This window comes from Gymnogyps californianus, chromosome 5 (genome assembly GCF_018139145.2).
Source record: "Gymnogyps californianus isolate 813 chromosome 5, ASM1813914v2, whole genome shotgun sequence".
NCBI classification, from domain to species: domain Eukaryota; kingdom Metazoa; phylum Chordata; class Aves; order Accipitriformes; family Cathartidae; genus Gymnogyps; species Gymnogyps californianus.
The window spans coordinates 59,922,531-59,948,577 of record NC_059475.1 but is presented as its reverse complement, the minus strand read 5'-3'; the positions used below and the strand labels follow the sequence as shown (position 1 = coordinate 59,948,577).

The window sequence follows — 26,047 nt, the reverse complement described above, 5'->3', positions numbered from 1 at the left end:
GAACATACAAGACAATGGACTAGGGGCATGGTGGCCCTTTTCCTTGGGGCAAGGAGGACTCGGAGCCTCCCTCCACATGGCACGTCTGATCCAGCCACGTCTGCCCACACAGAGAGGCTGTGATGGCATGAACAGGTCTTTGGTCCGACAGGAGTTTTGCAAGGCAGCCCATGAGTGAAGAAAATCTGCTGAAACACCAGAAGGGCCATGGGGTCCATCCTGGAGTGCAGAGTGGTCCATGCACGGTGTGTCCCAGCTGTGGGGTTTGGTTGCCCTCCAAGGTTTTCCTCCTCAGGCAGGCAGTGGTTTGTGGCATTAGGTCACAACGTCACCGACCTTGTGTCATGCCAGCTTGGCCAGCTGGTTCACGGGGGAGGAAATAAGACTTGGGTGCTACCACATCCCTGCCCAAGCTCTGCCCCTCGGTTGCTCAGGGACATTAATTATGAAGGAGGCTCTTGCTCTGCTGCTGTATAATTATGCAATGCACAGTCCAAGCCTTAATATAGCTCTGAGTGAACTCCTTTTGGTTTTCTCCTGTTCTCTGAAAAGAGGCTCAATCTTGGACCAAACAACAGAGCAGCCTCCTAGCAATAAAATCTGTATTGAATACAGGGTGGACGCAGCGCCTGGGCTGGAGTTGCTGCCCAGGAGCTCTTGCGGGAGGTCAATGTCTTGGCGCATCTGTGGTCTTTGGTTTCTGAACTCAGGGTAGCAAGTTCAGAAAACTACTCCTTTTCCCACGGCAGTCAAAAAGTTGCATTTGCAGAGGAGCGAGGTGGGGTAGCAGATTTTGGATCATGCCATAGAGGCAGCGTAGGAGGAGGGAGGATGCTGACTGCTGTTTTGGTTCTGTTTTAGAAGCAGCTGAGGATCACTGGGGCATCAATTTCAGCAAAGAGCGTGCTGCCCTCCCCACCATGGGGGCTCTTCAGCGCACGGTAGCCTTGCCGAAAAATCGCTGCTCTCCTGGTGCGCCCCAGCCCCCGGAGCGCGAGGACCGCCAGGACGTGCTCCTTCCTGCAGAAACCAAACAAGACCTCACTCAGTCCTGGCGAGCAAAACCAGCCCAGAGGTAAGCAACCAACAACCGTGCCGGAGACAGAGTGAGACCATGGCAAAACACCGGGGAACGTCCCCTCACCACGCCGGAGGAGCCACCAGGACGGGGGTCTGCAGCCTCCAGAGGTACTGAGCCAGCGAGCATCAGCTCCAACCATCCTGCGCTGGTGGGACACCCTCCTGCTGCTGGTGCTTCGGGGAATTTCCTCCTCCATCTCCACACCCACGTGACGTCTTTTGCAAGTATTCCTGAGAGGCTGCAGACCTTTTATTTAATGATTATTTTGAGTTGAGTAATGGAAGTGCTAATATTTAGGAAGCTGACAGGCACTAATTAGATGAGAGCTAGGAAAGCCAACTTGGAAACATATCCTGTTCCAGTAATCTCAGTATATACAAATTCAGCAATGTCTCTGAGAGCTCAGGGGAAGAATTAACAGAGACCTGAACAGGAAGCAATGCAAGTCCAGCAGGTTCCGCCTCGTTTTCCAAACTTAATTGTTAAAAATATTATTACTCAATAATGGAAAGCCAGGAAATAGATCAACCAAGAGGACGAGCCTTAAAACCTGGCTTGGGTCTAAGGCTAATGATGAAAAAGTACCACAAATCATAGCCTTGTAAATGGCTTTTCTGCCTGGAAAATTGTTTTCAAATAGCTAAGCCTGACTAGCCATCATTTACCTCCCCCATCCTTCCCAGAACAGACATTGCCTCCTTCGTCAGCTTGGTCTGGCCACTGGGATTAAGGCTTTTTTTTTTTTTGTAGGATAAGTGTGTTCACCTAGGAAATTACTCAGGAGCAATTATTCTTTTTCAAGTCCATGTCTTGAATTTCCCCACACGGATAAGCCCAAAGCATATCTGACCCACTCAAGTTAAATATACTTATGAAAAATTTTGAGCCTTGGTTTTGGGGAGAGGAAAATATATTTAATGTCATTTTTTTCTGAATATTTGAGGGTCCACTTCAGTGTTCTGAGCAATTTGTTAAATTTATGGTTTATTTTGATTGTATAAATGTTATCCGGCAGGACCTGTGTAACCCAGTGCAAAAACCTTTGGTCTTTCTGAAATGACTCTGATGAGACAGATTTTTTTGCAAGCTGTACCACTGATATTCCTTCTCAGTGGCTGGTAGAAGAGCTGTAGAAGAGGAGGTAACTTCTGATATGCAGCTGCTTAGCCACGCACAGAGCTAGTCACTTTGTTTGTTTACTTTTCCAGTAGCCTTAAATTTTGCAGATGCTGCTTCGGAACAGCAAATGGAAAGTACAAAAGAAAGAATTTGTAATTTATTCCAAAATTTAGTGGTTGTGTTGAGGCCCTTTCAGAAACTGCAGCTGAACTGTGTCAAAGTCTGCTGCGCTTTGAGGTCAGAGGCTGGGAACAGGAGATAAACTATTTGCTCCAAAGCTGGAGCCTGCAAATTGGCAAGCTGGGCTAATACTGGTGATGAACTGAAAAGCAACCTGGAGCTTTACAGTGAAACAAGGTTCATTTGGAGCAATAAAATGGTATCCGGTGATAGGATGCATGGGAATGGTTCAAAGCTGCATCAGGGGAGCTTTAGACTTGACATTAGGAAGCATTTGTTTACCGAGAGGGTGGTCAAACACTGGAACGGGCTTTCTAGAGAGGTGGAGAGGTGGTCGATGCCCCAAGCCTGTCAGTGTTTAAGCGGCATTTGGACAATGCCCTTAATAACATGCTTTAACTTGTGATCAGCCCTGAAGTGGTCAAGCAGTTGGACTAGATGATCGTTGTAGGCCTTTTCCAACTGAAATATTCTATTCTTCTATTCTATTCTATTCTAAAATGAAAAGGCTTTTGAGGTAATTTGTGTGCATTATAAGATCCAGCAGACAGGGCAAAAAAAGAGAAAGGATACAGCCATAAAGAAAGAAAAATAAGGTGGGATTCCCCCTCTTGCTGGCACCTTGACCTCTAACGTGTGGCTACCAGCAGAGGAGAGAAACTGAAGAGCTTGGCCAAACCATGGGGTGAGCTGGCGCTGTTTGGGATGGAGCCCAGCAGTTCTGGCATCTGCCGTTTCATGTACCTGATATCTGGATAATCCTGACACAGCTCCTTGACGTACTCCTTGATCTTGTCTTTTTTCTTCTCCCCAATAATATTGGCAATGTGGTGTATGGCGGGAAGGAGCCAGCTGGAGTCAGACCCCTGCGAACGAGGAGGCATACAGGGACGTCAGGGGGGAGCACAGCACCTACAAAATGCCTTTTTACCTGCAGCACAGAGCACGGCCGCAGGTTGCTTTTACTGGTGTAAGGCAGTACTGCTGCAGGCAGGACAGGCTGCCCTCGGGCAGGCAGTGTGCTGCTGGGGGGCAGCAGGGTGCTGGCCGGGGTGGCACTGGGTGGCAATGGCAAGGTACACCCGGGAGCTCCGCTGGGGCCTGACTCTGCACTCCCCGATGCTCACGAGTACCCCAGCAAGCCAGACCCTGAGCAGGGCGTTGCGGCTGTGGTCCGGCACAGCAGCAGATGCCGGAGACTTCACCTCCTGCTGCCTAATAGTTCCGTGTGCCTCATCTCTGAGAGGGATCTGCCTCAGTGGGATTTAGTGCCTCGGACACCTGACTTTCTGCAAAATCCAATGAATTCAACTTTGGCTTCCCTGAAAATCCCAGACTGATGTTGCCTGGTCACAAAATACGCAAACAGCCACAATTTTCTCCCCATCACCCTCCTGTATGCAGACTGTATGCCTGGATGGACCTTCTCGACAGACTCATCTCCACGAGCTGTACCCAGGGCAGGGATCCTTCGGAGACAAGGTGCATCCCATGGCCCAAAGGAACAGGCCCAGGAAGAAGTTGCCATGGGATGAGCATGATCCTACAGCACATGAACTGCCCTACGCAAAGTGCCTGTGTGCCTGGGAGTGCACCAGGCGCTGCAATCGGAGAGCTGCCAGCTGAGCACGCACAAGCCACTACTGCAGAGCAGCCGCCGGGCTGGAAGTCCACACCATGAACCTGCCGTAACCACCTTGCTTGCTTTCTTTTAAGCACTTTTACATTTCTTGAGGCTTGCCCTCCTCGAGAGCCTGCCGCCTTGGTCCCCGGGAAGCCAAGCAGGGATATTGCACCTCCGGGAACGGGGCAGCCAGGGGATGCCAGGAGGGAACTCGCATACCTGATCAATGAACATATTATTAAGGATTCTGGCTTCCTGGCCCATCTTTTCGCTCACTTGCTGCCGTGTCTCCCTGTTCATTTTCCGTCTGGATTTGATGACCTGGATGATGTATTCCCTCACCACATACTTATGAACATCATGTAGAAGCTCCTGGTTAAAAAAAAAGCAAACCTCATGGTTTTTCTGTGGTTCCCATGCGAGGCCACAGCAGTGAGAGAGGGCAGGGGAAGCCCTTGGGTCTTTAGCAGCAGCCAAGGGCATAGAGGAGATACACGAAGGCAGCACACCGTCAGCGCACGCTGCCCAGGCCAGCCCTGCTGAAGGGAGGTGGCAGCTCCCAGCCCCTTGCTCTGGCACAGAGCGATGGCAGTGCCCAAGGGAATGCCATGGAAATACTCCTCACTCTGAAATAGCCCATGATTTTGTGTTGGCAGTTTGGCTCCTCAGTAGCAAAGGGGGACATTCAGGATTGTTTTAAAACTAGATTTTGATGGTGCTTGCAGATTTTAAATATAGAACCATTGTCACCTACCCATTTATTTCACAACTGCATAGATGTGAAAGGAGCATATAAGCCTGCAACTCATGGAATTATAATGTTCAGTGGTAACGTTCACCAAAGCTTTTTGTTCCTCTTTAAAGAAATCAGTTCCCATATTTGAACTAGAGAAAGGAAAGATGTTGCTTATTCTCACGTGAAAGTACAGTAATAGCTGAACTCCCCCACATCAGCAGACCCCACAGTTTATAAACAGCCCTTGCTGCTGGAGAGGAGTCTGCAGGTCAGACCACAGCCTGCAAATGACAGTGGGACCCCCCCCAGCATCACTGCACCCAGGTGTGGGACCAGCCGCCTACCTGCCCCATGGGCTCCCTCATGTACTGCAGGTGCTCGGAGAACCGTGAGACTGCCGATGCCAGCGAGTCCGGCCTTTCCGTCGCCAAAATCCAGTCCGTGGTCAGGATTTTCTTAAGGAGTGGCTGAAAAAAGACCAACTCACTGGTGGCACTGGTAATATTCAGAGTAGCTGATGCACTAGCCGAAGGCACCCAGCTGTATGCCTGCTCGGGGGGCTTGAACTGAAAAGCACAGAGCACCGACGGCGCACCGCTCTGCGTGAAGACACACCAGGAGTTAGGCACCAGGAGCGCGGAGCAGGCTGGGTTTCTCTCTCCACCTCAGGGAATTCAGACCTACATGTCCCCTTTCTGGGTAGGCACCCCAGTGCAGACAGGAGAAGCATCACTCCCCAAACAGGAGATGCTTTGGCATTGAAGGCTTACTTGGGACACCTCATTTCCTTGCTCTGTGCCACCTTCTAATCCACCAGCTATATTTCTTTAGGTACATAAATTTGTATCCCTACTGTGGTGAAAAAACAGATGTGAATGTTAATCGGAGGAAACTCAGGCACGGCTAGAACAGGCTGTGGTGTGCAACCATGTGTGCTAATGTTACATCGGTTTGCACCAGCTATGGACATGACAAGTCGCTTGGTAGTGAATCTGTTGGAAATTAGCCCAGTAATCCATCACCCCTCCAGCCTTCTCCACAAGGAAATCAAGTTCTTCTTGCTCACGGCATTTGCAGGGGGCTGTCTGTACTCCCTGCAGACCCATGTGTCTGCACAAAGTCTCACTGGGATTTTCCTTCTGCTCTTTGCTCTGATGTGGTGGTGGGGGAATAGCAGCTGGGAGCATCCCCAGCTTGATGCCTCATGGTCAGTGATGACGTGGGAGTGATGGCACCGTGCCCTGGGTACAAGGTGCTCTGACCAAGTGTCCCCAGCGGGCTATTTCCCTTGCCGGGTCCCTAGAGCTAATGTGCCTCCGCATAGAAACACAGCAATATCTGCTAAGGGCTTCTGGTGGCACCTGGAAGAGACTCCCCTAAGGGCCAAATTCAAAATATCCCTTCTCTGACACATCCCCTTTGTACTTTTCTCATCTTAGCTCTTGGGATCTCTGTCTTTAGACTCCTGGCAATCTCCTTCCCAATTATTTCCCCCACTTGTGCCCTCCTGCTGTGCTCCTAGCCTGCTGGAGGACTGTTTAGAAATGCTTTGCCTCAGCCGCTCTCAGTTCTCATGGCATTTTGGCTCTCTTGCTCAATGCCTTGGCTTGACTCCTTCCTCGCCTGCCCCTTAGGCTCCGAGACAAGCTCTGCAGTCACTGGAAAGTCCCCTTGGCCAGGCAGGCTTGGCTTAGATTGGAGCAGTTGCATGGCTGTCTTGTTTTCTGAAAGTTATGCTTGGTGATTTAGAAAGTGAATTAGGATGAGTGAAAAGGGGCGAGACCAAAGGCTTAATTTCCACAATCCCTCGTGTTATACCAGCAAGGGATAGTGGACCCCCAGCTGGCTGAGAGGAGAAAGTCCCATCTACAGCACCCGGGAAGCACAAACTGCATTGCAGCACATATTGCTTTTTAGGCCTCTTAACACAAGTTAAGCTGATATCAGAGCTTTATCAGCTGATACCAGAACTTTAGCATCCTCATGCTGAAAGAATCAGTCTTTCTTCACGATGGAAACAGCCTGGAAAAATTGCCTCTACCAGAATGAATTCTGTCCTGTCTGAAGAGGTTGATAACAGACAGTGATGGCAGATCTACGAATAAGTAAGAGTAAATCAAAGTCCTGAAAAACCCAAATGTTTTGATAGAAGGAAAAATGTCCCATTGGTGGTGTCCAGCTGACTTTCCCGGTGCTTCACTATGGCTAAGGTTTCCCCCCGCTGCTTTGCCTGAGATGCTGGAAGCCAGTAAATACCCTTTTCTTTTGGTTCTTTTGGTAAAGTAAACAGCTTGACAGATGTACCATTGCTTATAGTGAAAAACTCCCAGGATGCTGGAAGTGTTACTTTGGGTTAAGGAGGATTTCTACAAATGTTAGGCATGATGCATTTTGGAGGGACCATAATGTCATGCACTGCAAAATGAGGTCTAGTCGGCGAGACAAGGGAAGGGCAATGGCCCTCAGCTGCTGCAGTGGTCCTGCACATACCCCTTACATTTAGGAAATAATGTGGCCAAGATCCTCTTACCTGTGCTTTTGTTCTTAATTTATTTAAAAAAATATTTGTGAAGTTCCTTGTCAGAGCTGCCAAAATCTTCTGCAGTTCCTCAGTGTTGACTTTAAACACTGTTTCTAACCCTGACCTAGAGAGAGAGAGAGACACCACCAACGGGTTAATGTTAAAATGTAAACTATTACACTGCCCTAAGTATTTTATCCAGATTGGCGTCTTGGGCATTATTTTAAAATAAATTTGTGTATCTAGTACTTCCTCTTGGAAACACTTAATGGGTCAAAGTAATGACTCTTTTGCACAATCCTATACGCTGAAAATTAATCACAGCCAAGTAACTGTGCTTAAAAAACCACCTATTTCCTCATCAGGTGGGACGGTTCAACCATGCGGAGCAGTTGCGTAGGCTGGTTACTTTTTCACTTCAGCAACACTTCTGCTAAATGATCTCCAGGTACCTGAGAGAGCACTGAGGGACTTATGGGGTAAGAGAGAAGGAAATAATAAAGCCAGAGAAGGGAAAGCTGCCAACCCTGTGTCACCCAGAGCCCAGCTGACTCATGCCACGGAGTGTCTATTGGCAGCAGCTGGGATGGGGAACTATGGTGGTGGAAACCTATGGAATTTCCTATGGACAGTGCATACTTCTGCAAGGTTTCACACTAACGAGGAAGAAAACACAACTTCTGAGAGGTTAATGAAATCCCCAGCAGTAGGGCTTTGGGGGCATTGCGAACTCCTGGCTTTCTTCTCACTTTCCACCGCTGCCCCGCTGTAACATGCTCCGGGGGGAACTGAGGCAGCACCACCAAAATGCTAGTGGTCCCCAAGCTTCCCTGACTGTGCCACATCCGCTGCTGTGACCACAGAGCGTGGCGGGTTCCTGCCACTGCCTGGTAGCTAGTTTATATGTCTGAGGCTGCCCAGGCAGGACTACAAAACACCTAACAGCATCCCTCCCACCCCAGGCTGGGAGCTCAGGTCCATAACTCCTGCTGAACACCTGAAGTCTGGGTCCAGCATCCACAAAATCATGCTGTTAGGTCATCTACCTCTGCTCAGCAACTCATCACACCAGGCTGATGAATATTTAACTCGACTCGGGAATAAACCCAGTGGAGCCAATCCACCACCCAAACGCCTGCCAGCTCCCTGCCTGGGGCTGGCTTCTCCCTTCACCACCTCTCCAGTCCCCATCAGGGAAGGGGAGAGCAATTTTCTGCAGGGGCAGGAGGAGGCAGAGAAAGCTAGCTCCTCGGCGAGGTTAGCATTGCTGGAGAGACCATGCCATCTAGAGACTTCCCGATGGTAGTGCTCACTGCGGCTGGAGCTGTCGGCTCCTGTGAGACACCACAACGCGAAATCCTCTGCGGCCCCTGAATAATATTTGGCATATAGCATCCCTGCCGCAGGCGGTGCCAGGCAGCGAATGCAGCAGCATGGGCTGGAGATAACAACCCAAGCTTTTGAGTGGCCAGACCCCAGGTGTTAGCTCCATGTCGGTTGGCTGGGTTGGCCTCTGAAGCACCACATCTGCATGGCGGGGACGACCCCAGATGCTGAAGAGCCCCTGGGCCTTGGTGGGCCATGTCCCCGCGTGGCTGCAGACCGTGCCCATGGGGTGGGTGCTGTACGAACAGCCCTGGTTCCCCGTGGCACTGACGCCGGAGGCTGTGTGGGCAGCTGCGGCGTGGGATGTGCAAGGTCATCACATGCCACAGCACTGGGCTGACGGACCAGACCCTAGGACACACAATGACTGGCACCGTCCTACTTATGGGGAGAGTGCCCCTCTCCTGGAAGCACTCTTTGATAGTCAGAGCTGGTGGGCATACCTGTTCATCAGAGGCCTTTTCAACGCATGGCTTTAAATAACTAATTCATAACACATGCAAAGCCCTAGAAGTTCCTGCTGCCAGCAGCAGTGGCAAGGGTTTATTTGCAGGTTGAGTGCTTTCACAGGGTTTCCTCCAGCCCAGTGCCAAAAGCAGCTTTCAGACTGTGTTGCTGGGTTTATACTGCTAACCTCCAGAACAAAAAATGAAAAAAAACCCTCCTCTGAGGCTGAAAAAGATGAGCTGAAAATGAGTTTAAAACTTTCACGCAAGCACTGGATCCATCCCCGCTTCTTCTCTTCACCCTTGTGACTTTTATCTGCATCTCTTGGGGAACATCACCCCATGAGATGAGGAAGGGCTGGAGGCTGAGCACCCAGTGGGGCACCCCAAGGAGACCTCCGTCTTTCCTTTCCAGACACTGCCACCCTCCCGGACCCCAGCAACGCGGTGGCTTGGCTCGAGGGGAGCAGACTTACGCCAGGTCGTGGAAGCTGTTGATGTAAGCAGCGAAATAGGGTGCAAAGATGGGGCTGTCCTGGGCAGTGCTCCACGCCACGAACTCCTCCCCGAACCTGCAGGAGAAGACACGCAGGTAACGCTAATGGTGGGGGACCGAGGATGGTTCATCTTCTGTGTACATGGCGATGTCAGGAGACACCGATGGCTGGGCCAACCTGCCCCCTCTGTATGCGGACATGTTTTTTCCAGCTGTCACAACATGCATGTGCAGTGGAGGGGAATAGATGGCAGATAATTATGGGTTTAGGGTGTGCTTGCCTAAGCGGGTACGCAGCACTTTTGGAGAGATGCCAGGGATCTCGGCACGCCAAATCTCTGACTTTTCCTCACACTGAGGGATTAATTGCGGCCATGGTACTCAGGCTCATCAGTCTGGTCCTTCATTTCTCTGGCTTTTGGGGCAATATAATATGTGCCCTCTTAAGCACACAAGGAAAGGATTTACCTCGGGGCTGATTTTACAATAAAAGGTGAATAGGAATGGGGCAGCACACCTACATTTCCCCCCCGTAACCTCAACATGGTGTGTTAGGTAGCTGTTTTCTGTGTAGCACAGCTTTTATGGTTTTGACAGCTGTTTTACAGCCAGGTCCGCACTGCTGGCAGGAGGCTGCATGCTCAGGCAGGCTTTGCCTGGTGGTCCCATTCTTTGTCAGGGTAAAGGAACCTGCTCAGGCCAGCCTCAGCCGCTTGCATCTCAGGTTTAAGAAAAAGCTTAAGTTTCAGTGACACTTTCATCTGGGAGCCCTTGCTGCCCTGGCTTGCATTTTACACCAATTTTGTTTAAAAAAAGAAGAAAAAAAAAGAAAAGGAAAAAAAGAAAAAGATTTTTAAAAGAGAACAAAAAATAAGGAAAAAAGAACAAAGAAAAAAAGAAAAAAGAGAAAAAAAAGAAAAAAGGAAAAAAAGGGGAAAAAAGAAAGAACGGAACATCAGTACTGCGTTTCTCCTCAAAAACCCAGGCAGACTTCAAAGCCAAATAGCTGGTTTCAACTACCCTGCTCACTCAGGGTAGGGGAGACAAGTGTAGGTCGCTGGGCTATTAGAGATGAGGGTTTAGAAGGGAAAGCGTTGCCTTTAGTGCACTTTGGACACCTGCCATGCCCTGGGTTCACGATCTGAGAAAGCAGCGCTCGGGCTCCCCACCCTCACTCCTGCTACACGTCTATTAGCAAACTCCCCACTCAGCGCCTGCTGGAGGTGGGAAACTTCAAAGGTTAACACGAAATTATTTTTAGTCTCGCTCGGAGTTGATTCATGCCAAACAGCCTTTCTGCTCCGCAGATCGCTGCTCCAGCAAGCGGCCGCGAACCCCCCAAAACACAGCCCTGCCGGAGGGGTCGGACAGCGTGTCGCTGTGCTGGGACTCTCTGCGAGCCAAAACCTTCCCTGGAGCATCCCCAAGGCACGTCACAGGGGGTAAGATCTGAGGCCATAACTTGGGGACTACCAAGCAGAAAAACATTATTTCAGCAAAGATACAGGGTCCTGTGTCCTTTGGACACTGGCTAAATTTTAGCCCAGACTCAGAAGACTCAGAAGGCAGCCCAGCTATATGTTTTGCCCAGGTGTAACAGAGAGGGTCCCATCAGCTATTTCTATGCCCATAGCCATGGGATGCAGGAGAAAACCCTCTCAGCAGGACTCACCCCAGAGCACCTAGATGATGTTTTGAGCAAGCAGGCTCTGGGTCTAGGGGTCCACAACTGCTGCTTGCTCGTGGCTGCAGCTGCAAGCAACCAGCATCCAATGCCATAAAGGTCCCGGATGGATGGGACCGCAGTGGTCCCATCCCTTTCCAGCCAGCAGCTCCTTCCTGGAGCTCTGACCTCAGATTTTGGGACTCGCAAGAGTCCCATCTGGGTCTGTTTATGACTCCCTCCAAGTTGTTTTGCAGCTTGCTCATTATTGGGCTCATTGTGATCTCTAATTCTCCCAGGAGCAGGCCCATGCCTGCTCGGTGCCAGCATCTGGCCCAGTGCACGGACCTTTTCCCTGCTTTTTTACAAATGTGGGACTCATTTGGAAGGAATGTGCTGCCCGGAGCGGCGATGACCTTGGTATGAATTCGTGCAGCTCTGCCAGGCACAGATCAAGCATTTTCGTTTCCAGGCTTCTGCTGATCGCTCCAGATATCTTCATGTGCTCCCCAATGATCTAGAAAAGGGCATGAAAAAACTCCAGTGAATGGGACAAGCACAGGCGAAACATCCTTCACAAGGATCTCATGCAGCTTTGGTTAATAAAAATGACTCGCCTAGCAAAGGGGCAAACAACCGACTTGTTGCCAGGCGGTTTTCATTATTCTCTGGCAGTTTTAAAAATAACAATTCAGGAGGGGCCAAGAGGCACAAACTGATCTGTAGCATAATCATTCATCCCTAATGGCGCCGTGTCCTTCTGCTGTCTGAGCATGAGTTAGACGCGGTGTTGACTGGAGGCCCGAGCTGCCCTGGTGCCGTCCTCCTCTTTTGGGGGCATTTGCGGGAGGGATCAATCCCCAACCCAATGCCCAAGGGGAGCTGAGCTGTCCCCATGTCCCCATGTCCCCATGCTGAGGGTGGCTATAAGCACCATCCCTGGGGGCCCACACAAGCCCCCTCCTCAGGAGTGATACTGGGGCCACACGGAGGGTTGGGCATCAGCCTGAAATCTTGCTTGCACTGGGGTTCCTCCCTAATTCCCATTCCCAAAACCCCGGCTGCCTCTCTGGAGTGAGGCAGGCTGCTGTCCCGCTCTGGTGCTTCCCAAGGCATCCTACCCATCTGCTAATCCAACTCAGACCTGCCTTCCCGGTGATCACACAATGTGTAATATTCCTCTATGGAAAAAGAGTCACGGCAGCAGGCAAAACTCTTTTATTTTCTTCCGTTCTCTCTCCTCTTTTTTTTGGTATTATTTAATTGAAATGACTCAACCCTTTGAGTGAGGAGAATGAATCCAAACCCCTCCTGGATTTATTACCCTGTAGTCCCTAAAGCTAGTAGGAGCTTTTGTTTTTTGTACTGTTTAAATTGGAGTGGCTGTCACTGCCTACGGCCTTTCCGTGGCTGCCACAGCCCCGGGACAAAGTCGCTCTTTCAGTCAAGGGTTTTTTCTAACAAACCTTTTCTTTACACTTTTTTTTTCCTTTCTCTTTCTTCTTTCTAATCAAAGCGATTTAAGGACTTTAAAATCAGTTGCCTATTATGTTGCTGACACAATTGACAGCAGGTTTAATTTGCAGCTAGAAGGCAAGCGGGAGAGCTAAAAGTTGTAATAAACAGTATTTTCTGCTCTAATGTATTCTGCCAGTGCGTGACTAACATAAATTATCACAGGAGGCAGTACCTCCAGCCCAGAAGGTAACGATCCAGTTTCCCTGGAGCCACACAGCCCCCCACACTTTGCCCCAGCTAATTAAATACCGTTTGAATATCAAAGGAGAGCGAGGAGTGGTAGAGGTTTTCCTTCACTTCTGGATGAACTTCCTTCTCCCACTTCTCCGTGACTTCCAGTCTCAGGATGTTTCCAAAATAGCTTTTGATTTTCCCCTAAATGTTAAACGTAGGAAGGAAACATGTAGCTCAGGATAATGAAGCAAGCATGAGTAAAGTGGCTCGCTGTGTTTTGCTCTGTCGGCACGTGTGTAAGGCTCACGCGTGCAGCGCGGAAAGGTAAGCAGAGTCAAAGGTCTTGCTCCACATCCCGTCGGTCTACACAGGATCTCGGGAAAAATCAGGAGCTGTGCTGTGTGTGGGCAAGGTACTCCCAAATCAAAGGAGAATCATTGTCCTGGCAGGGAAATACTGTGTCAGCCGTTTGACTGCTTGATTGCAAAGTCCTCCAGCACGTGTAATGCACAAGGTCAGGATTAAAGATCAAACTGGTCCTTTCTGGCGGTACAGCCACTCGAGTAAGTGGCAGCACTGTTCAGTCCTGGCTGATAAATCAGTCTTGTTGCCAGTGAAACAAAATAATCCTTCACCAGCACAATGGAGCAATACTGATTTTATTCAGCTGGGTACCTTGAGCTCACCTTGAGCAGTGCCCCGTTTCAGAAATGGTTTGCAAGAAAATGTCAGAGCCCAGCAAAGAGCCAGGAAAACATGTAGTCTTACACAGGGTCCCAGCCAAGGACAGCAGAAAGAGAGCTGCAAAAGGGGCTTCCTAGGAGGAGCTGAACCATGGGGAGGTCCTCTGGCAGGGACATGCCCAAAGTTGTTTGCCTATAGCAAACTTCAGATGTGCTGGAGGAGATCACACACTGTGAAAGTAGCAGCTAAAATGCCTTTACATCTAGCAATGCGTTCAGTCTGATGAAGCCCAGCTATCACCTTTTGGTAAGCCTCTGCCATACTGTATGGGTCTGGTACAGTCCCTTTGGCTCTGTGATCATCCAGGTTCAGGCCCATGGCCTGCTTCGGTCCCTGAACTGGTGTTTAGGACTTTTTTGCTTTTGGTTAAAGGCCATTCTGCATGGTGCTGGCAGGACTTAGCACCTGGTGGGGCTAGAAACCACGACACAGCCATCCAAGACCTCTGCCCAGGAGGCTGGGGCTCCCAGACCTTCCCTGGGGGGCATGTGGGGACAAGGTCAAAACTCTCACCTTTGCAGAAGCAACGTAGTCGTTTTTCAGTTTATCCCAGTCAGCTGATGTTAACAGCAGGGACAGGTTTTCTGTCTTAACTTCTGGTTTGAGATCGGGGTGACCCAGAAAGAGTTCACTGGAAAGATTCAAAAGAACAAATTATGTTGCCTCAGAGTGTGAGTAAACTGATGGAATATTCATGTGGCATGAGCTACATAATTATTAAGCCGTGAGAAATATACTTAAAGCTTAAATTGCGATGCTTGTTTTCACGCTTTAACAAGAAAATCTTTCCTCGTTATTCAAAATCCTAATTATTCAAAATCAAAATGATCTAAGGTTCCAGCCCACCTTAGAAATCATGAGACTTCTGAGTTGTTTGGACATGAAAAGAGCTATGAGAATTTACTTTTTAAAATAAACAACCTGAAGCTGATTCATTTGACTACGAGCTTGCGAAATGCCTTTCAGGGTAATTCCTGTAGCAGCGTGCTGCTTTGGAGTTAGCTGATCTCCCTGGCTCCTCTCCGGTGTCACATCACGGCTTATGTCATCCTGTTATTTTCCCCTGTGCGTTATCCCTAGCAAGGGGAGGTGGCAGAGCAGGTCCTGCTCTGCGCAGGGCAGCCCCTGGAAGGCACTCCCATGCCCAGGACACAGGCCATGGCAGCACCGCGGTTCCTCCGCAGATGGAAGCAGTGGGTGGACGTGCAGCTACAGAGTCTGACTCCAAAGTGTGTTCAGCTGACACACGACTTTACCACTCACTTTCCTCTGGATTGCTGTGTAATCAGGCCAGCTGATTAGCGGGGCAGCAGGGAAAGGGAGGGAGTGCTTGTGTTTCTCCCTCTGGGGCGAGAAACCCGTTATTAGCCTGTGCAATTGAATGTGCTACCCTTGCAATCTGCTGTGGACCGTGGAGGCATTGCATTTTTCAGGGTGATGAAGGTGGAGAGGAAAAAGAAGAAAATATTCATGCACTTGATGAATGTGGGACGTAAGTTGCAAGCAGTCACCTGGTTAGCAGGGAACACAGCTGCAATGTCCTACACACAGCCTGCTCTGCCCAACCACTGAAAAGGGTTCCCATTGCCAAACCAGCGCCGAGCCCACAGTTAGGTTTGGATCCAAGTGTACATTATACTGTACAAGGTCAGGCTGGTGCAGAGTGACTGCTCAGCAGAAAAAAAGCTCAGCCTGCTGATAGTGTCCTGGAGTCAATGTACCCGCAGTCATGGTTCAGATTTCCCGGAGAGGTACATCTGCATATGTGGAGCATTGCACAGCCCAGCTGCTGCAGGAGTCTGCTGCTCATTTAAAAGGACACCACAGATTTAAATACAAACTCTCCGCCAAGACTGAAAGGAGTGGCTCAAATGTATACTCGAGGAGCTTATTCCCCTCTCTTTCTTTTTTTCCATTTGTTTGAATTGTAGCATCGATAATGAGTTTGAGTCAGACAATTTCTTCTTTTTGGGGTTGGGTCCCAAGAGGGGATGAAGTTCTTTTAGAATGGGAAAATCAAATGGAAACAGCCCAACCCAGCAAGCTGATCACAAGCAGCACCCAAAACGGCTGCAAGCTCTCAATAAGCTCTTTCACAGCAAGTTAGAGAAATACGATGGGGGCACTTTTCTTTGGTGCAGAACCTGGCTGCTGAAGCTTGTTTCTTCCCCCCTCTCCTGCAATGTTGGGGTGCAGTACAGTTCCCAGGGGCTGGGGACATGCAGGAATTTCCCTCCAGACGAGATCGGCAGGGACACGTGAGGGAGAAGGGCAATGGGTGGAAGTGTCATTCCCATAGTGATCCTGCCATAACGCCGGTCAGCCAGTGCCATGATGCTGAGGGGGTTACACACATGTCATTACAGTCACCACACTGTAAATGGGGTTTTAAGGAGCAACTGGACAAGTTCACAGAAGAAATCTGTTGAGGGTTGTTCAAAACAAAGACCATCTGCGGTGCAATTGTTCCTTACCCAAAAGCTACCCCAGGCTAGGAGTGCCCTGGGCAAGTGTTGCTGCTGCTTGCCCTGCTTCACCACTGCCCCTTCCCTGTCCATTTTTGCCCACTGTTTGACTCAGTGTTGATACTCCTGCCTTCACTCCCTCTTTTGTTTGTTTGAGGGATGCCAATTGGTTTGCATTTGTCCCATCCTTGGGAATCTGGTTCAGGCCATTCCTGGAGACCAGCTACTGGGGCAAACACCATTTTGCTTTGACATGGCTGTTTTTACATGCTTACTACCAGACCCATCTCCTGTGCATGTTGCCTCTCTTCTCCTTCCCACCCCACTGTGTATTTCTGTTGGGTTTTAGTCTGGGAGCTCTTTGGGGCTGGGATGATGGGCTGTGGTCTAGCCCAGTGAACAACTGAGGACACACAATGCCTGGACCTTCTACAGGTGCCTATCTTAGATGTCTCCTTTGGCTGTAAAAGGAGGTAATGTCCAGCAGCACAGTTTTTACTGTTGTTGTGAAGAATTCCTGCCTTTATTTCCACACACAGAGAGTGCCCTGAGGATGGTATTTGATATGTCTATGGAGCTCCTAGAATATTTTAGTCACCCCTGAATTACAGGGAGCTTTAAGAGGTCCTAAAAAACATGGACCTCCCATTCATCTAGTGGACACATCTGAGCCAGAGCCTTTGTTTTAATGTGGCTAATTCCACACGGTGACGTCTTGGCACCTCCTCAAGATGACTCTGACCCCTGGACATGGCGGGGTAACGTGGCCTGTTTCCAAATGCATCACTGTTTTAATTAAACAGGAAGAAGGCAGGGCTCCCCCACAGGTCCCTCCCTGTGCCTGGAAAAGTCACTGAGCAGCTGCTGGACCTTGCAAAATATTGGCAGAAAGGGAGCAGGTTTATCAGAGCTGCAAGGAGGCGCTTCCTGGCATGTGAGAACAGCAAGTGGGAGACGGAGGGGAAAACGAGGTAATTTAGATCTGTGAAAAGCAGCAAGTGTTTTATCCACAAACCTTTGTCCCCACCTATTAACAGATAAGCAATCTGGCTCTACTGTAGAAGTGACTGCGTCTCTTGCTTGCTCAGGAAACTGAAAATAACTCAGTGTTTTCGAAGCACCCTGCGGCTCTCCAGAGGAGGCTGAAGCAGTGTGGCAAGCACAGCATCTTACCTGTGGTAGGTGTTGGCCACCCAGTTGAGCAAGGTGTAGAGCTCGTTGAATTCCAGTGGTCTCTGGGAGAGATCTTGCAAGTGTGAGGCAATGGCCTTGTGAAAAGCCTCCACATACTTTTCACACACCTGATACTCCTCTGGATAGCACTTTTTTACTGATAACTTGATTTTCAGTAAGTCTTCGCTCAGGTATTTCTGGAGGAAACCTAAGTGGAGATCAAGCCAAGAACTCTCTTCTTCCTTCGATGCCATGGGTACCCTCAGGACTCTTTTTCTAGCGCTCTCGTTGATAGCTTCCCTCCACTCCTCCCTCCACTTTCTGGGCGTGCCAAGCAAGTCCGACCCAGGACCAGCAGCGTTGCCTGTGCTAGGATGAGCTGCTTCTTCACGGGCAATTAAAGTCACCAGGGAGGTCAGCATGGTATCCTCTACGGTGGGATGCTCCAGTGTTCCCACCACGATGGATTGGATCGCATTTGTGATGGAGTTATAAAGCAAATCCACGTCCTTGGATTTCCGTACAAACTCCTGGGGTTTATCTTTGTATTTCTCAGCATCCCGTTCAGCGATAGTCTCATCTTCCAAGTACTTGGTGCTTGCAAATGCTTCCAAAAGTTGCCTTTTCTGAATGAGTTCATTGATTTCCATTACTGCAGAAAGAAGGGGGGAAGGGGTTGGGACAAAGCAGGTGATTGACAGGTTAGTAACAGGGGAAGATGCCCCACAGAGAGGCTTGCAGGGCTGCTCTGAGTAGCCAGGTCCCAGCAGTGCCCCTGAGACTGACCCCCCCAATCTCTCCAGCTCTTGTTTAACATAGGAGAGGAAAGCAGTGGAAATGCAATCACTGCAAATTGAGCCACATCTCTAAACTGCTGGTTTCAGAGGTAGGAAATATCAAAAAACCTGATTATAGCCCTGCAGGAAAACCTCAAGCAACGGCTAATGAGGCTGCACAGAGGGACACTGGGGTCTCACGCTGCATAAAACTGCCTCTGGCTCTGCCACTCTGTTACTGTGGAGCTGAAGTGGGACTGGCAGCGGGGACAGTTCGGGATGTACCGTACGAGCAGGATTTCCTTTAGCACAGATACCCTTGTTTCCCAGCATACCAGTGTGCTCAGCACAGCTCTGCTGCTGAATTGGCCATGGCGGTGCAGCCCAGCTCTGGCATCTCTGGCTGAAAGGGCGTTTCAGCATGTTGTCCAAGAAGGCAGGGAGAGTGCCCAGGGGTCTGGTTGGAGGGGTGGGAGGGAGCACAGCAGGACAGACCCCGTCAGGCCTTCTGAGCTCCCGGGTCAGACATCTCACTAGATGGTCATGTCTGCCCCCAGCCTACCCACCAGCATGTCCTTCAGATATACCAAGGCCCTGAGGGAGCGGGATACTGGCTTGGGGATGCTCCTGATGATATATTTTGGGGAACATTCTCAGTTCACGTGTAACCTTGGGCAAACCCCGGACTCCCCTCCTGTCTTGATTTTGTGCATTATCAAGTTTTCCTAAACACATCCCCAATTAATGTCACAGCTAAACTGGCTCCTGCATTTCTGAGGGCTGAGCAAAATGCTAGTGCAAACTGCAGAGGTTGTCACTGGTGATTTGCATTATGAGGACTCCTTGAGATGTAGGGACCGAAGTAGCAAGCCAGAGACTGGCCCATCCGTGGCTGGCCACCCTTTCCAGCCTGTGCCTACCACAGCAAATGGCCTCTGAAAGATGCCTCTTACCTGTTCCAGACATTTAGGAGATGTTCTGTGAATGCTTGTGGTCCTCAGCCTCCTCTCAACCAAAAAGAGGGACTTCTGGAGGACCAGAAGCCACAGCTTCTCAGCTCTGTGGTTATTGCAATCTGCAATAACCCTTTGGCTGGGGAGTGAGGAGAGTCTCTGGTATGGTGGTCCCGGGGTCCCAGCAGGAGGAAATGGAGAAACACCAAAGTATGCCAGGTATGTGAAGTTCACCTGCTTGGGGTGGTTCAGAGTTGGGTGACCTGGCTGTTCACCGCCTGTATATAAACCTACAGTTAGATGCCAAGCACTGCCTCTCACCAGTGACATTTGTTTTCCAAGTGGTGAGTGCTGCTGTCCCTGGATGGTTTGGGGAAGTGTGTGCATTGGAGGGGGATCCAAACCTGTGGGTGCTTTCTCCTGGTGCTCAGGTCTCACGTGGGTTTTCCCTACCTCCTTTGCCTTTGGCACACACTACCAGTACTAGCTGGTGTTGGCTGAGGCTGGGGGAAAGTCACCAAATACTGTTACCCCCAAAGTGGCTGAGGTCTACTGAGTTTCCCATTTCTTTTTCAAAACCTTGCTGGTCCAAGAACCACTGCCTATTTGCCAGTAATATAAGAAGTATTTGCCATGTGTTGAGGAGATCCAAGAGCACTGTTAGCTTTTGAGAGGCCCTGGGAAGCTCTCGCCGTCTCCAGCGTCATAACAGATGATCTGAACAGGAGATCCCACTGTGATACTGGGCATAAGGCAAATATTAAAGAGGAGAAGGGAAAGGGTATTATTTAGGCATGTGTGGCCACTGCTTCTGGGACATACACATATAAAATGATATGGAAAAATTGGGGAGCACTCAAAGAAGATATGAAGGACTGGTTCATAGCCCATAATTTATGCCCTTGGGCTTGTCTGCACACAGATTTTATACCATATGCACCGAATAATCTGTGCAGAGTAAAAGTATCTGTATAAAGACAGAAATACACCAAATAACCCAACTATTGATGAAGCATACAATGCATAGAGTTTTGAGTGCCTATACGGAGCTACAGTTGCTTCTGCACTCAGAGGGGAGGGAGATTGTGCCAATTAACTTAGTGTCTTCTAGATAAATTAATATAAAACCTATGTTTGCACAAGTGCTTGCAGTGAGAGACTAAAGGAATACATTCTGTTCTGTTTATCAAAGTGAGAAAACACCATTTAATCACCATCTAGGATAATTATTCAGGGAGGTGATATTGGGTGCTAAATGGATCTTTAATTTAGCATTACAAGATCAGCCAGCTGGTAGTTGAAGGAAGACAACTGAAAGGCAATTAACCATTATGCAGCTTAATGGTGCACATGGTGGAGTCTCCATCGCTTGCCATATTTATCTCAGGATGGGATGTGTTTCTGACAGAGCTGCTCTAGTCTAGGCCAATCACGAGTTATTGGGCACAGGATGGGCCTTATTCGTGCAATTCCTCAGCTTGTTTATCGCAGGAGATGAAAAGGGCTTATAGTAAAATTTCCTGTCGCTCCTCATCTATGATCCTTTGAGAACAGACTAGCAAAGTTTACGAGATGGGCTCAGATCCAGCTTCCCAACCTCACAATGTATCAGTGCAAAGCAGTAAATACTTCATGGCACAGTAGAGCACATTATAGCAGTGAGACATTGTCAGTCCTTCTATCTGATCCCCATGACATCCTATACAGTAGACCAAGAATTTCTTTCTAGAAATTTAGGCTGAGGAAAGGTCAAGCCATGTTGGCCCACTTCAGTCTATCTCCTGGTGCATGCATTGTAGTGCCTCTGCCTTGAGAAGGTGGAGAACGGTGCTCAAACCAACATCAAAGTCATTGTAGTCTGCCCACACTTGGGGAAAGGTGAGAGCTATGCTGAAGGTAGTTATTATAATTTGACTAAGACCTATCTATATAATGCTGACAAAATGTATGAGAGTAGCCAGCCTGAGGAAAACAAACCGAACAAATACTTGCAGCACCACTGTTGTGAGCAGAATAGATGGAAAGTCAGTGTAAGAGAGCAAAGTGGAGACATCTGTGGATGTCTCTTTGCAAGGCAGTCTCTAAGATTAGGAACCAAGGTGGAGATGCCACGCCAGACCACATCCAAACCATCTTTTTTCCCCATCAAGGCTTTGCAGCAACCTACAGAGTACAGTCTGGGGACCATCGGTCTGAGAGCTGAAGAGTAGAAATTGTCCAGAAGTGCAATGCAGGCAACAGTGTAGGAATAGCCCACACTGCACTTCTAGATGTTGTCAGACCAGCAGTTACCAAACTGTGCTCAGCAGATTGGTGACTGATATTTATGATGGGTGATATGTCCGCTGATACGTGTGCTGGCAGGTTGATAGGTAGGTTGTTGATATGGTTAAACTAACGCAGTGGAGGCCACAGAGCAGCCTGTTCAGTGACAGGCGACCTGCCCATGCTGGGCCAGTGTCCTGGTTTCAGCTAGGACAGAGTTAATTTTCTTCCTAGTAGCTGGTGTAGTGCTGTGTTTTGGATTTAGTAGGAAAAGAATGTTGATAACACACTGATGTTTTTAGTTGTTGCTAAGTAGTGTTTATACTAAGTCAAGGATTTTTCAGCTTCTCGTGCCCAGCCAGCAAGAAGGCTGGAGGGGCACAAGAAGCTGGGAGGGGACACCATCAGGACAGCTGACCCAAACTGGCCAAAGGGATATTCCATACCATATGACATCATGCCCAGTATATAAACTGGGGGGAGTTAACTGGGAGGGGGGATCGCGGCTCGGGAACTAACTGGGCATCGGTCAACGAGTGGTGAGCAATTGCATTGTGCACCACTTGCTTTGTATAGTTTAATTCTTTTAGTATTACTATTGTCATATTATTATTATCATTATCATTGTTTTTCATTCCTTTCTGTCCTATTAAACGGTCTTTATCTCAACTCAGGAGGTTTTTTTTCCTGATTCTCTCCCCCATCCCAGGGGTGGGGGGCAGTGAGGGAGCGACTGTATGGTGCTTAGCTGCCGGCTGGGGCTAAACCACGACAGCCAGGTAACACCCCAACAAGTTTGTTCAAGGGGTGACAGTTGTCTCTGCCCCATAATGGGATGCCTAGTTCTTTAGCACCACTGTTGGGCCCAAGACTTGCAAAGTGTAAATTACTTGAAGGTTACATATACCCTGCCAAGCAAATTACACTGGTGGTTTTGCTTCTTACCTGAAAGAGGTTTTCCTTGAATGGGCTCTGCTTCTATCTTCTCACCAATCTCCTCCATGCCATTACAGATTGTGGTTTTGTTCTCCTCATAGCTCTTGGAGAATCGCAAAGAAAGTCGTTTTCCTTTCCAAGTGCCAGTACCTTCCTTTCCTTTCTCTTTGTTCACACTTCGTTTTGATTTCCGGATGCTTAACATTGTTTTAATACTTCTTTCAAAGAACCCGCTGTCCCTGCTCTGCAAAGTTGGGCTGCTCAGTTCGGAAGCAACCTCCACCTTTTCCTCCCCTGCACTGTTCATTGCAGAGGCTGGTTCTGAGGTCATGCTCCTTGGGTCTAATTCCATATTTCTATTAATCTTGTCTTTCAACAAGGGGTTTTCCAAACAGGTTGACGGTAATCACTGAAATGCATAAACCAGCAGAATTAGATGAGACATTCATAACAGGGTATTACTGTGTCTCCAAAGTCAGTCCTGGACTGAAAATCTGGCCCATGCCTTTCCTGTGCCTAATATAAGGACAGAGCAAGTTGTTCTAGCCTGTAGCTACTGAAACAATCTCTCTACCCACAGACACCAGGTGCTGGCCTGCTTTTAGCTCTGGAAAGCTCTACTTAACTCCATAAATCAGGTAAGTCACAGCTATTTCTCCAGCGCCAAGGAATCGCTAAACATCAGAGATGCTGCAATCTGTGTAAACATACCATTTCAGTTGGTAACAGGGTATGTTTTTACTTTCCATTCTTCTAGGTGGATTTCCAGTCATGTAGGAATGATAACCCTTCCTGAGTCTCACTGAGGTGTTGCCAATTTTTTATGTGGATACAGCAACATTGGGTCGTGCTGCTGCTTCTGCCCTGCTCAAGCCCTGACCTGCCACTGCTGGAAGGCGGCCCGGGGGTGTGAGGTCCCCGGCGGGTGGCTGAGCTCTGCTCTAGCCCCTTCCATCAAACCCACAGCAATCTCCGCACTCCGAATCGTCATGGTTACAGCGCAGGAGGCTGTACGATGCAGTAACGGTTCACATCACTCATCCTGCCTCAGAGCACTGCATCCTGGCATGCCGAGAATGGGTATATTGAGGGCCAAGCAAGCCCCTGCGTGAGCTGCAGGGCATGCTGCAGGAGATTTCAGATTTCAACAGAAGTGGTCCTGTCAGTGCTACTGGGCTGTAATCACATCCCCTGCACTTGCTCAGCTCCTGCCCTGCTGCAGACAGACTAGCTCCCCTCTGCCCACCCTGAGGGCTGGCCCGGGTGCTTGGGAAGGGGGAAGAGAGAGAGGTTTTGCCTTCTCTCCCTTGCAAAGGGCTCTCACCAGGTCACCAGCTAACAGGGCCCGCTCATGGGGACGTTGTACATTGCAGAGCTCTGAGGATGGGAAATGCCACGTTTCCCCACAGCAGGCTCAAGGCAGCTCAGCAATCAGTTTAAATCATTAGAAACAGCTATTGCTTGAGGTCACCCAGGAACTGCCTGTCTCAGGTCTGTCCAGCTCACAGGAGCCAGAGATTGAAATATGATTGCAGTGAACAGACGTGTTGGGACTCTGGAAATAGATCTCATCCTCCCTTGATCCGAGTTTGACCAAAGTTTCGCTTCCTTGTGCACGGTTATTTCACAGCCTATAAACTGCAGGGACTGCATCTTCCCATGGGTTTGCTGAGCTGCTCGCACGGTGGGGCTCAGACCCTGCATCATGCCCTTTCAACAGGACGGGGGCTGAGTCCCTAGCTCAAACCCTGCATGGGGGCTCTGTGGCCGGAGCGGAGCAGCAGCAATGATCAAAGATGAGCTGTACGCTGGAGGGAGCCAGGGAAGGAGGACCATAAGATGTGAGCCCATGGGCGAGGAAAGAGAAGGGATACAGAACCCGGTACTAACCGAACTGATCCTCTCCGCAGCGAGCTGGGATAACGCAGGCATGATCCACAGAAACCGAGAGCAGCTCCGTGTCGCAGGAAATCCCAGGGAGATGCAGTGGTGGGTGGGCAGCTCTGCGGGGCAGAGGTCCGGGTGAGCTTGCCCACCTCAGCTGACTGGAGCACCATCCCGCACACCCGCGCTGGCCAAGGGGCTCCCTCTGGGCACGGCGCCTCTCTCCATCTTCCTTTGCCCTCTGGAAAAGGGCTGTTGGAAGTGGAAAAAAAGGCCTGTCTTCACCTGCCCAAGACCTCCAGCACCTTCGCCTGTTTGTTCCCCGGGAGAGACTCTGGCACTGTTTCACTTTCATTATGTCTGGGTGTTTAAAAGAAGGGAAGAGGCGGGGGAGAAATGCCGAATGAACTCCAAGCATTCAAGGTTAATTATTTACCCTACAGATGGAGATGGAGGTGAGACCAGAGGCTCCACAATGGGGTGAGCTGCTGGGCTGAGCTTGCCCGGGGCAGCTGGGGGGAGAAGGATTTTGGCACCCGGTCCTGCCCCAGCAGGGTGAAGCCCCGCGGTGTCTGGGTGTGGGGGTTCAAAAGCAGCCCCAGAGCTGCTGCGTGAGAATGGCTGCATTTCACCCCCTTCTGCCCCGTTTCCGGAGGTCATGGGTGGCTTGGTCCCAGTAATGATTGCCAGGCGTGGGTGAGGGACGGGGAGCGCTGTGTCCCGTGGTTATACATTTATATATTCATCTCCCTGCTCCTGACTTTGCCCCAGGGGCACTTATTTCCATGGGGATGCTGGCCCTGGATCCCTCCACTCCCGGAGCATTTAGGCACCTTGGAGGGAACTCAAAGCAAAGAAGCAAAAAAGGAGTCTGGAAGGTTTAAATGACATTAAACACAGTCACATGGCTTGTCACTGCGTGGTGTAAGTGATTTAACCCTGGGGAGCCTGTGGTGCCTGGAAGAGGGGAACCAGGCTGTCCGGCTGGGCACACCAGGCAGTCCCAGGTGGCCAAGGCCCCAGTGTAAAGCAAGAGGGGTAAACCGGGAGGTCCCACCGTGCCATGGGCAACATGCAGTTCTTTGCTTTAGGAGCCTGCCAGCATGTCAGCTGTCACTGTGATAGGGGAGATCAGAGGGTTTAGTGAGGGATTGATGCAATAAAGTCCTGCGGCATTTGGACTTTGTGCCGTGCAAAGGAGAACAGAGGGGTTCATAACTTCCCTCCAGCTGGGAGAGGCTGTGTGTCCAGGTGATGGGAAGTGTATGGGGTGGGAATAATTATGATCAACTAAACAGGGAAGAGCAGCAGCAAGGGCTGGTGGGAAGATGCCCTGATGGCGAGATGGGATTGGACAGAGCATCGTTTGGGGCTGCCCCGTGGTGCAGGGGGAGTCCTGCCTGAAGCCTCCCCCAGCCAGGCGGCCCAGTGCTGAGCTTTTTGTCCTTGGGCTCTTCGAAGCCATGTTTAAGCCAGAGACCGCCCTGCCGTGCTGGGAAAAACCACAACGGGTAACGCTTCTGCCACCCTGGCAGGGTGACAGCAGGGACAAAGGGAGGGAGCTATTTACTCAGGCACATGCTGAGGTGTGGAAAGCCCCTTCGGAAACAAAGTCCAGCTAAACCTCTTTCCATCCCAGTCAGTAATTGCTTCCTCTGCCAGGCATTTATGGGTGTTGATTTGTACAGACAGGCTTGCTACAGCTGGGGTGCAGCCAGAGCAGGTGGCAGGTCCAACATGGATGGGGTCTCATCTGGACCTCCCTGGGAGCTGTCAACTACCCCAAAACACAGCTAGCACCAGGGCCTGCTGGGATGCTAATAAACACAACCCCAGGGGAGCTCTGCACCCCACAGTTTAGGTCACCTCTCTCCCCGCAGCTCTTTCCAGTGCTCTCTCCCAGCACC

At 49.9% G+C, this 26,047-nt stretch overlaps 1 protein-coding gene across 1 annotated transcript; it reads right to left on the bottom strand.

Moving 5' to 3' along the window:
* Positions 1 to 857: 857 nt before the first annotated feature.
* On the bottom strand, positions 858 to 22,608 carry EXOC3L4 (exocyst complex component 3 like 4). Its single transcript, XM_050898363.1, has 11 exons — positions 22,266 to 22,608; positions 17,327 to 17,978; positions 14,202 to 14,319; positions 13,020 to 13,145; positions 11,669 to 11,769; positions 9,570 to 9,665; positions 7,271 to 7,385; positions 5,085 to 5,207; positions 4,224 to 4,376; positions 3,125 to 3,246; positions 858 to 1,020 (listed from the first exon to the last, which is right to left on the bottom strand). Exons 1-11 carry the CDS (start codon positions 22,606 to 22,608, stop codon positions 858 to 860), a joined length of 2,112 nt encoding a protein of 703 aa, XP_050754320.1.
* Positions 22,609 to 26,047: the final 3,439 nt, after the last annotated feature.